Source organism: Oncorhynchus masou, chromosome 18 (genome assembly GCF_036934945.1).
Source record: "Oncorhynchus masou masou isolate Uvic2021 chromosome 18, UVic_Omas_1.1, whole genome shotgun sequence".
Classification (NCBI taxonomy): Eukaryota; Metazoa; Chordata; class Actinopteri; order Salmoniformes; family Salmonidae; genus Oncorhynchus; species Oncorhynchus masou.
The window spans coordinates 73,880,264-73,892,298 of NC_088229.1; the positions used below are offsets into that span (position 1 = coordinate 73,880,264).

General features: G+C 48.0%; 1 protein-coding gene across 7 annotated transcripts in view; it reads right to left on the reverse strand.

The window, feature by feature from the left end:
* Positions 1-12,035, reverse strand: part of tacc2 (transforming, acidic coiled-coil containing protein 2) — a 98,112-nt gene that overhangs the window by 21,887 nt on the left and 64,190 nt on the right. For all 7 annotated transcript variants that reach the window (XM_064924452.1, XM_064924450.1, XM_064924448.1 and 4 more), the window contains one exon: positions 1-128. This exon is cut by the window's left edge and continues 31 nt beyond it. In XM_064924452.1, the coding sequence (XP_064780524.1) occupies positions 1-128 (128 nt within the window). The remainder of the gene's footprint in view (positions 129-12,035) is intronic.

A 12,035-nucleotide genomic window follows, 5' to 3' on the forward strand; every position in this document is an offset into this window, starting at 1 on the left:
ATGTCTTTGGGTGGGTAGGGGCTCTCCCTCTCCCCCTCTCCGTAGCCCGCTGTCCGGGTGTAGAGAGAACTCTTGGTATCCACGCAGTCCCTGTCCAGTGTTGATGACATCACTTCTCTGTCTCTCTGCTGCTCGCCGAAGCCAGGTCAGGGGAGAGGAGGAGGAGGAGGAGGAGTAGGAAGAGGAAGAGGAGGTGGAGAGACACAGGAACAGTCCGTTAGTTAGGTATCTGGTTGATCTAATGGTGACAGAAAACTAGGGTTGTGTTCTGGAAGCTTTCCCAGAAACCCCAGTTGGAAGATTGTGGAATCCTCTATCCAGGATTTCTGGAAAACCTGGGAAGGTTACCTGCACTTTAAGCCCCTAAAGACAATGCACACTCTTTGTAGGATGCTGAAAAAAACCAAGCCACAAGGCTGCATCATATCGGATCAGAAAGATGCCCCAAACCAAGATGCTCCACACCAAGATGCCCCAAACCACGGCCAAACTCAATATGCAAAATGATGCAGCCTCTGTAATGATGCTCTTGGTGACTTAGGCAGCTGGTAGCAACATGTTTGGATGGAGCAGTCCTCAATGCCAGTGATTGGCTGATGCTGTAACAGCTTGGCTGTAATTGGGGCTAGGCAGGGGAAAGAGGCGGGATATATATCTGCTGATAGATGAATGCTGCATGATATTGGAGAGGGACAGGGATAGGTAGTAGCACAATGTTAGTGTCATGAATCATGTGACTAAGCGCATCACAATGTCAGAGGAAGATGTTATGATTTTGATAGGTGTAAAAGGCCTGTGTAAAACACTTGATTTCCAATCTGACCTGAAACCAGATTTATATGAATAGATCTAACTTCCACTGACTGTATGTCTCCACTCCACACAGTTTAGAGTAACTGACAGAGCGGCAGGGTAGGCCTAGTGGTTAGAGTGTAGAGGCGGCAGGTAGCCTAGTGGTTAGAGTGTAGAGGCGGCAGGTAGCCTAGTGGTTAGAGTGTAGAGGCGGCAGGTAGCCTAGTGGTTAGAGTGTAGGGGAGGCAGGTAGCCTAGTGGTTAGAGTGTGGGGTCGGCAGTTAGCCTAGTGGTTAGAGTGTAGAGGCGGCAGGTAGCCTAGTGGTTAGAGTGTAGGGACGGCAGGTAGCCTAGTCGTTAGAGTGTAGGGACGGCAGGTAGCCTAGTGGTTAGAGTGTGGGGTCGGCAGGTAGCCTAGTGGTTAGAGTGTAGAGGTGGCAGGTAGCCTAGTGGTTAGAGTGTAGGGATGGCAGGTAGCCTAGTGGTTAGAGTGTAGGGGAGGCAGGTAGCCTAGTGGTTAGAGTGTAGAGGCGGCAGGTAGCCTAGTGGTTAGAGTGTGGGGTCGGCAGGTAGCCTAGTGGTTAGAGTGTAGAGGTGGCAGGTAGCCTAGTGGTTAGAGTGTAGGGACGGCAGGTAGCCTAGTGGTTAGAGTGTAGAGGTGGCAGGTAGCCTAGTGGTTAGAGTGTAGAGGCGGCAGGTAGCCTAGTGGTTAGAGTGTAGAGGTGGCAGGTAGCCTAGTGGTTAGAGTGTAGAGGCGTCAGGTAGCCTAGTGGTTAGAGTGTAGAGGTGGCAGGTAGCCTACTGGTTAGAGTGTAGGCACGGCAGGTAGCCTAGTGGTTAGAGTGTAGGGGCGGCAGGTAGCCTAGTGGTTAGAGTGTAGGCACGGCAGGTAGCCTAGTGGTTAGAGTGTAGAGGCGGCAGGTAGCCTAGTGGTTAGAGTGTAGGGGCGGCAGGTAGCCTAGTGGTTAGAGTGTAGAGGTGGCAGGTAGCCTAGTGGTTAGAGTGTAGAGGTGGCAGGTAGCCTAGTGGTTAGAGTGTAGAGGCGTCAGGTAGCCTAGTGGTTAGAGTGTAGAGGTGGCAGGTAGCCTACTGGTTAGAGTGTAGGCACGGCAGGTAGCCTAGTGGTTAGAGTGTAGGGGCGGCAGGTAGCCTAGTGGTTAGAGTGTAGGGGCGGCAGGTAGCCTAGTGGTTAGAGTGTAGGCACGGCAGGTAGACTAGTGGTTAGAGTGTAGGGACGGCAGGTAGCCTAGTGGTTAGAGTGTAGGGACGGCAGGTAGCCTAGTGGTTAGAGTGTAGGGACGGCAGGTAGCCTAGTGGTTAGAGTGTAGAGGCGGCAGGTAGCCTAGTGGTTAGAGTGTAGGGGAGGCAGGTAGCCTAGTGGTTAGAGTGTAGAGGCGGCAGGTAGCCTAGTGGTTAGAGTGTAGAGGCGGCAGGTAGCCTAGTGGTTAGAGTGTGGGGTCGGCAGGTAGCCTTGTGGTTAGAGTGTAGAGGTGGCAGGTAGCCTAGTGGTTAGAGTGTAGGGACGGCAGGTAGCCTAGTGGTTAGAGTGTAGAGGCGGCAGGTAGCCTAGTGGTTAGAGTGTGGGGTCGGCAGGTAGCCTAGTGGTTAGAGTGTAGAGGTGGCAGGTAGCCTAGTGGTTAGAGTGTAGGGACGGCAGGTAGCCTAGTGGTTAGAGTGTAGGGACGGCAGGTAGCCTAGTGGTTAGAGTGTAGAGGCGGCAGGTAGCCTAGTGGTTGGAGTGTAGGTTCGGCAGGTACCCTAGTGGTTAGAGTGTAGAGGCGGCAGGTAGCCTAGTGGTAAGAGTGTAGGGATGGCAGGTAGCCTAGTGGTTAGAGTGTAGGGACGGTAGGTAGCCTAGTGGTTAGAGTGTAGGGACGGCAGGTAGCCTAGTGGTTAGAGTGTAGGTTCGGCAGGTACCCTAGTGGTTAGAGTTTAGGGACGGCAGGTAGCCTAGTGGTTAGAGTGTAGGCACGGCAGGTAGACTAGTGGTTAGAGTGTAGGGACCGGAAGGTTGTAAGTTCAAATCCCCGAGCTGACAAGGTACAAATCTGTCGTTCTGCCCCTGAACAGGCAGTTAACCCACTGTTCCTAGGCCGTCATTGAAAATAAGAATTTGTTCTTAACTGACTTGCCTAGTTAAATAAAGGTAAAAAAAATTTGACAGGGTTTTCCATGTTAGACAAGTTCAGTAGCGCTTGGTCCCATGCAGCAAAGCATCTGCAGGGCATCAGAAAATCAACTTGTATATCTTTACTGTAGTAAAGAAAGACATACAACATCGTCCCATGAACTGTCTGAACACAGAATCTGATTATGGAGTTCCCCCCCCCCCCCCAAAGAAAACAGCTGTGGATGGTTTAATTGTCCCTGTGGGGGCTTAAGGGATTGGGGCCTCATGGGGAGACTTAAAGCCCCACTAATACAGTAGTCCTAGAGAGATGTGTTGGGTCTAGCTGCAGCATTTAACCACTAATACCTTTCTTATTCTATAGTATAATATTATAACACTGGCTCTACTGCTTAAGGTCCATAGAGACAACCTGTAGCAGTTGTATGGATAAGCAGGTCCAAGAAGACTTGGTAGTCTTAGGGATTTGACCTCAGTCCCCAAGACAGCCACCAACTGCCCTGGACAACTGTGGAGCTGTAGAGCCAAAGACTGGATTTGATTAGTATCCCCATTAACTGAGGCCTTGTCGACAGATAGTATTCCTGAGGATTGGCTCAGTCAGCCTGCCACCAACTGGGTAAGCAGCCCACTCTGTCCCGATTTAATTAATGAACATCCAGGTACATTTTGGACAGGATACTAGTCTATCTCTGGGCCTTACCCCATATCCATCCCCTTAGTGCCAAGTAGAGACCTAACCCCATATCCATCCCCTTAGTGTCAAGTAGAGACCTAACCCCATATCCATCCCCTTAGTGTCAAGTAGAGACCTAACCCCATATCCATCCCCTTAGTGCCAAGTAGAGACCTAACCCCATATCCATCCCCTTAGTGCCGAGTAGAGACCTAACCCCATATCCATCCCCTTAGTGCCAAGTAGAGACCTAACCCCATATCCATCCCCTTAGTGTCGAGTAGAGACCTAACCCCATATCCATCCCCTTAGTGTCGAGTAGAGACCTAACCCCATATCCATCCCCTTAGTGTCGAGTAGAGACCTAACCCCATATCCATCCCCTTAGTGTCAAGTAGAGACCTAACCCCATATCCATCCCCTTAGTGCCGAGTAGAGACCTAACCCCATATCCATCCCCTTAGTGCCGAGTAGAGACCTAACCCCATATCCATCCCCTTAGTGTCGAGTAGAGACCTAACCCCATATCCATCCCCTTAGTGTCAAGTAGAGACCTAACCCCATATCCATCCCCTTAGTGCCAAGTAGAGACCTAACCCCATATCCATCCCCTTAGTGTCGAGTAGAGACCTAACCCCATATCCATCCCCTTAGTGTCGAGTAGAGACCTAACCCCATATCCATCCCCTTAGTGCCAAGTAGAGACCTAACCCCATATCCATCCCCTTAGTGTCGAGTAGAGACCTAACCCCATATCCATCCCCTTAGTGTCAAGTAGAGACCTAACCCCATATCCATCCCCTTAGTGTCAAGTAGAGACCTAACCCCATATCCATCCCCTTAGTGTCAAGTAGAGACCTAACCCCATATCCATCCCCTTAGTGTCGAGTAGAGACCTAACCCCATATCCATCCCCTTAGTGTCGAGTAGAGACCTAACCCCATATCCATCCCCTTAGTGTCAAGTAGAGACCTAACCCCATATCCATCCCCTTAGTGTCAAGTAGAGACCTAACCCCATATCCATCCCCTTAGTGTTGAGTAGAGACCTAACCCCATATCCATCCCCTTAGTGTCAAGTAGAGACCTAACCCCATATCCATCCCCTTAGTGTCAAGTAGAGACCTAACCCCATATCCATCCCCTTAGTGCCAAGTAGAGACCTAACCCCATATCCATCCCCTTAGTGTCAAGTAGAGACCTAACCCCATATCCATCCCCTTAGTGCCAAGTAGAGACCTAACCCCATATCCATCCCCTTAGTGTCGAGTAGAGACCTAACCCCATATCCATCCCCTTAGTGTCAAGTAGAGACCTAACCCCATATCCATCCCCTTAGTGCCGAGTAGAGACCTAACCCCATATCCATCCCCTTAGTGTCAAGTAGAGACCTAACCCCATATCCATCCCCTTAGTGTCAAGTAGAGACCTAACCCCATATCCATCCCCTTAGTGCCAAGTAGAGACCTAACCCCATATCCATCCCCTTAGTGTCAAGTAGAGACCTAACCCCATATCCATCCCCTTAGTGTCAAGTAGAGACCTAACCCCATATCCATCCCCTTAGTGTCGAGTAGAGACCTAACCCCATATCCATCCCCTTAGTGTCGAGTAGAGACCTAACCCCATATCCATCCCCTTAGTGTCAAGTAGAGACCTAACCCCATATCCATCCCCTTAGTGCCAAGTAGAGACCTAACCCCATATCCATCCCCTTAGTGTCGAGTAGAGACCTAACCCCATATCCATCCCCTTAGTGTCAAGTAGAGACCTAACCCCATATCCATCCCCTTAGTGTCGAGTAGAGACCTAACCCCATATCCATCCCCTTAGTGTCAAGTAGAGACCTAACCCCATATCCATCCCCTTAGTGTCAAGTAGAGACCTAACCCCATATCCATCCCCTTAGTGTCAAGTAGAGACCTAACCCCATATCCATCCCCTTAGTGTTGAGTAGAGACCTAACCCCATATCCATCCCCTTAGTGTCAAGTAGAGACCTAACCCCATATCCATCCCCTTAGTGTCAAGTAGAGACCTAACCCCATATCCATCCCCTTAGTGTCAAGTAGAGACCTAACCCCATATCCATCCCCTTAGTGTCGAGTAGAGACCTAACCCCATATCCATCCCCTTAGTGTCAAGTAGAGACCTAACCCCATATCCATCCCCTTAGTGCCGAGTAGAGACCTAACCCCATATCCATCCCCTTAGTGCCGAGTAGAGACCTAACCCCATATCCATCCCCTTAGTGTCAAGTAGAGACCTAACCCCATATCCATCCCCTTAGTGTCGAGTAGAGACCTAACCCCATATCCATCCCCTTAGTGTCAAGTAGAGACCTAACCCCATATCCATCCCCTTAGTGTCAAGTAGAGACCTAACCCCATATCCATCCCCTTAGTGTCGAGTAGAGACCTAACCCCATATCCATCCCCTTAGTGCCAAGTAGAGACCTAACCCCATATCCATCCCCTTAGTGCCGAGTAGAGACCTAACCCCATATCCATCCCCTTAGTGCCGAGTAGAGACCTAACCCCATATCCATCCCCTTAGTGTCGAGTAGAGACCTAACCCCATATCCATCCCCTTAGTGTCGAGTAGAGACCTAACCCCATATCCATCCCCTTAGTGTCAAGTAGAGACCTAACCCCATATCCATCCCCTTAGTGTCGAGTAGAGACCTAACCCCATATCCATCCCCTTAGTGTCGAGTAGAGACCTAACCCCATATCCATCCCCTTAGTGCCAAGTAGAGACCTAACCCCATATCCATCCCCTTAGTGTCGAGTAGAGACCTAACCCCATATCCATCCCCTTAGTGCCAAGTAGAGACCTAACCCCATATCCATCCCCTTAGTGCCAAGTAGAGACCTAACCCCATATCCATCCCCTTAGTGTCGAGTAGAGACCTAACCCCATATCCATCCCCTTAGTGTCAAGTAGAGACCTAACCCCATATCCATCCCCTTAGTGTCAAGTAGAGACCTAACCCCATATCCATCCCCTTAGTGTCGAGTAGAGACCTAACCCCATATCCATCCCCTTAGTGCCAAGTAGAGACCTAACCCCATATCCATCCCCTTAGTGTCAAGTAGAGACCTAACCCCATATCCATCCCCTTAGTGTCAAGTAGAGACCTAACCCCATATCCATCCCCTTAGTGTCAAGTAGAGACCTAACCCCATATCCATCCCCTGATCGGTGTCAAGTAGAGACCTAACCCCATATCCATCCCCTGATCGGTGTCAAGTAGAGACCTTAACCCATATCCATCCCCTTAGTGTCGAGTAGAGACCTAACCCCATATCCATCCCCTGATCGGTGTCCCTTCCACGGGGCGGTTGAGCACACGTAGGCTAATGTGATTAGCATGAGATTGTAAGCAATAAGAACATTTCCCAGGATATAGACTTTTTTTATTGTGTTACACTCTCCTACATTCATTTCATATTTTCACAAATGTCAACGTGTTTCCTTTCAAATGGTACCAAGAATATCCTTGCTTCGGGGCCTGAGCTACAGGCAGTTAGATTTGGGGATGTCATTTTAGGTGAACATTTTTAAAAAGGGGAGGATCCTTAAGAGTGTCCATCCTTTTCACTTGTCTGACTGCTTGCATGATGACCTGTTTCTCACACGACTGGTCTGTCTGGGTGATGTTTTTCACTTGTCTGACCACTTGCATGATGATGAGTTTCTCACACGACTGGCTTATCTGGGTGATGTTTTTCACTTGTCTGACGGCTTGCATGATGACCAGTTTCTAACACGACTGGCCTGTCTTTGTGATGTTTTTTCTCACCTGAATGATCTGAATCTAGGATTACATGGGACTCTCCGCAACTATATTCAATGTGCGGGACCAAATTGAGGCAATGATTAAGAAGTTGGAGCTCTTCACTGTCTGCATTAATAAGGACAACACACAGGTCTTTTCATCGTTGTATGATTTTTTTTGTGTGCAAATTAACTCAAGCTTATGGACAAGAGAAGCACCTGAGAGACTTGGGTGAGCAATTACACAGGTACTTTCCCGAAACACATGACTCAAACAACTGGATTCGTTATCCCTTTCATGCCCTGCCTCCAGTCCACTTACCGATATCTGAACAAGAGAGCCTCATCGAAATTGAAACAATCAGTTCTGTGAAAACCGAATTTAATGTGAAGCCACTACCAGATTGCTGGATAGGGCTGCGCTCAAAGTATCCTGCCTTGGCAAATCACGCTGTTAAGACACTGATGCCCTTTGCAACCACGTACCTATGTGAGAGAGGATTCTCGGCCCTCACTAGCATGAAAACTAAATACAGACACAGACTGTGTGGAAAATGATTTAAGACTGAGACTCTCTCCAATACAACCCAACCCTGCAGAGTTATGTGCATCCTTTCAAACACACCCTTCTCATTAACCTGTGGTGAGTTATTCACTATTATAGATAAACAAATAGGGTTTTATATGTAAGATGGTTAAATACATAGCAAAATGATTTCTTATTTATTATATTATTATTTGTGCCCTGGTCCTATAAGAGCTCTTTGTCACTTCCCACGAGCTGCGTTGTGAGAAAAACACTCATTCTTGTGTTTAATAAATGTATCGTATAGTGTGTGTGTGGCAGTCTTACAATGATGGCAAGAAACAACATTTGAGAATGCGCTGACCCTGGTTGTCACGCCCTGACCATAGTATGCTTTGTATGTTTATAGGTTTTGTTTGGTCAGGGTGTGATCTGAGTGGGCATTCTATGTTGGATGTCTAGTTTGTCTGTTTCTGTGTTTGGCCTGATATGGTTCTCAATCAGAGGCAGGTGTTAGTCGTTGTCTCTGATTGGGAACCATATTTAAGTAGCCTGTTTTGTCATTGTGGGTTGTGGGTGATTGTCTATGTTAGTTGCTTGTGTCAGCATTGTTCTTATAGCGTCTTTTTTGTTTATTGTTTTGTATTCAGTGTTTTCTTTAATTAAAATATCAACATGAACATATACCACGCTGCATTTTGGTCCGCTTCTTACGACGATCGTGACCCTGATGCCAGCTGGAGGTTGAATGTTTGGGAAACACTGTAGTAGATCATTCCATTCTTGTGGGCCGGCTAAGGACTATTGGTGTCTCTAAGGAGTATTGATGTCTCTAAGGAGTATTGATGTCTCTAAGGACTATTGATGTCTCTAAGGAGTATTGATGTCTCTAAGGACTATTGGTGTCTCTAAGGAGTATTGATGTCTCTGAGGGATCTTTGGCATGGTTTGCTAACTACCTCTCTCAAAGAGTGCAGTGTATAAAGTCAGAACATCTGATGCCTCAGCCACTGCCTGTCACTAAGGGAGTACCCCAAGGCTCGATCCTAGACCCCACGCTCTTCTCAATTTACATCAACATACTGCTCAGGCAGTAGGATGCTCTCTCATCCATTTATATTCAGATGATACAGTCTTATACTCAGCTGGCCCCTCCCAGGATTGTGTGTAAAACACTATACAACAAGTCTTTCTTAGTGTCCATCAAGCTATTTCTCTGCCCTTAACCTTATTCTGAAAACCTCCAAAACAAAGGTCATGTGGTTTGGTAAGAAGAATGTCCCTCTCCCCACCGGTGTGATTACTACCACTGAGGGTTTAGAGCTTGAGGTAGTCACCTCATACAAGTTCTTGGGAGTATGGCTAGACGGTACACTGTCCTTCTCTCAGCACGTATCAAAGCCGCAGGCTAAAGTTATATCTAGACTTGGTTTCCTCTATCGTAATCGCTCCTTTCACCCCAGCTGCCAAAATATTTTTATATTTATTATTTAACTTTTATTTAACTAGGCAAGTCAGCTAAGAACAAATTATTATTTACAGTGACGGCCTACCCCGGCCAAACCTTAACCTGGACGATGCTGGGCCAGTTGTGATACAGCCTGGAATCGAACCAGGGTCTGTAGTGACAACTCTAGCACTGAGATGCAGTGCCTTAAACGGCTGCGCCACTCGGGAGATCTGATTAACCCTGATTCAGATGACCATCCTACCCATGCTAGATTATGGAGACGTAATTTATAGATCGGCAGGTAAGGGTGCTCTCGAGGGACTAGATGTTCTTTACCATTCGGCCATCAGATTTGCCACCAATGCTCCTTATAGGACACATCACTGCACTCTATACTCTCTGTGAACTGGTCATCTCTGTATACCCGTCGCAAGACCCACTGGTTGATGCTGATTTATAAAACCCTTTGGCCTCACTCCCCCCTATCTGAGATATCTACTGCAGCCGTCATCAATCACATACAACACCCGTTCTGCCAGTCACATTCAGGTCCCCAAAGCACACACATCCCTGGGTCGCTTCTCTTTTCAGTTCGCTGCAGCTAGCGACTGTAACGAGCTGCAAACTACACTCAAACTGGACAGTTTTATCTCCATCTCTTCATTCAGTACTAAATTGTAATTATTTGTATTATTATGTATTGCCTTACCTCTCTACTCTTCTACATTTGCACACACTGTACATAGATCTTTGGTTTTTATTTTCTATTGTGTTATTGTACGTTTGTTTATGTGTAACTCTGTGTTGTTGTTTGTGTCTCACTGCTTTGCTTTATCTTGGCCAGGTCGCAGTTGTAAATGAGAACTTGATCTCAACTGGTCTACCTGGTTAAATAAAGGTGAAATCTATATATTTTTTTTTTTAAGTAAAAAATTCAGCCTCAATCATGGACACTCTTACTGACAGTTGTGGCTGCTTCACATGATGTATTGTTGTCTCTACCTTCTTGTCTTTGTGCTGTTGTATGTGCCCAATAATGTTTGTACCATGTTTTGTGCTGCTACCATGTGCTGCTGCCATGTTGTTGTTATGTTGTGTTGCAACAGGGGGGCCTTTTGCCTTTTGGTAGGCCGTCATTGTAAATAAGAATTTGTTCTTAACTGACTTGCCTAGTTAAGTAAAGATGAAATAAAAAATGTAAATAAAATGTTAGACATAGACTACTTTCAGGGTTAGGAACCATCTAACATCAGGATGTTACATCATGTACCTTTCCCTAACCTGAAACAACGTTGTAGTGACCCCTGACCTACCCAACGGCCCTATCTCCTGACTAGATCTACCCAACGGCCCTATATCCTGACTAGTCCTACCCAACGGCCCTATCTCCTGACTAGTACTACCCAACGGCCCTATCTCCTGACTAGTCCTACCCAACGGCCCTATCTCCTGACTAGTCCTACCCAACGGCCCTATCTCCTGACTAGTCCTACCCAACGGCCCTATCTCCTGACTAGTCCTACCCAACGGCCCTATCTCCTGACTAGTCCTACCCAACGGCCCTATCTCCTGACTAGTCCTACCCAACGGCCCTATCTCCTGACTAGTCCTACCCAACGGCCCTATATCCTGACTAGTCCTACCCAACGGCCCTATCTCCTGACTAGTCCTACCCAACGGCCCTATCTCCTGACTAGTCCTACCCAACGGCCCTATCTCCTGACTAGTACTACCCAACGGCCCTATCTCCTGACTAGTCCTACCCAACGGACCTATATCCTGACTAGTCCTACCCAACGGCCCTATATCCTGACTAGTCCTACCCAACGGCCCTATATCCTGACTAGTCCCACCCAACGGCCCTATCTCCTGACTAGTCCTACCCAACGGACCTATATCCTGACTAGTCCTACCCAACGGCCCTATATCCTGACTAGTCCCACCCAACGGCCCTATCTCCTGACTAGTCCTACCCAACGGACCTATCTTAACTTTCATCTGGTGTGACTACACATAGTTTCACTACAGACCTTAGATGGAAGTTAAATGAACCATCTGTATCTGGAAACTTCTACTGACTTCTCTTCTGAAGCAAGGTGGCAAAGATGTTGGGTTATTTAGGAGACAAAGTCAGTCAGTCAGAAAACAGGAATGTGAGATCACAGATAAAAGGCTCAAGAGTAGCTGATCATCTTGCTTCACTCTCTCCCGTCAGATTGAGGAATGAGGAGGGTCACAAAATACTGGCTACTCTCCCAAAATTCCCAGGTCACGTCAGTGTTAATGGAAGCCTCTCCTGTTCAGGCCGGTAGCCACATGTTCGGGCCGGTAGCCGACATGTTCAGGCCGGTAGCCACATGTTCGGGCCGGTAGCCGACATGCTCGGGCCGGTAGCCACATGTTCAGGCCGGTAGCCGAAAAGTTCAGGCCGGTAGTCGACATGCTCAGGCCGGTAGCCGACATGCTCAGGCCGGTAGCCGACATGCTCAGGCCGGTAGCCGACATGCTCAGGCCGGTAGCCGAAATGTTCAGGCCGGTAGCCGACATGCTCAGGCCGGTAGCCGAAATGTTCAGACCGGTAGCCGACATGTTCGGGCCGGTAGCCGACATGCTCAGGCCGGTAGCCGAAATGTTCAGGCCGGTAGCCGATATGTTCGATACACAGCCAAGAAAAGAAAAGGCCCA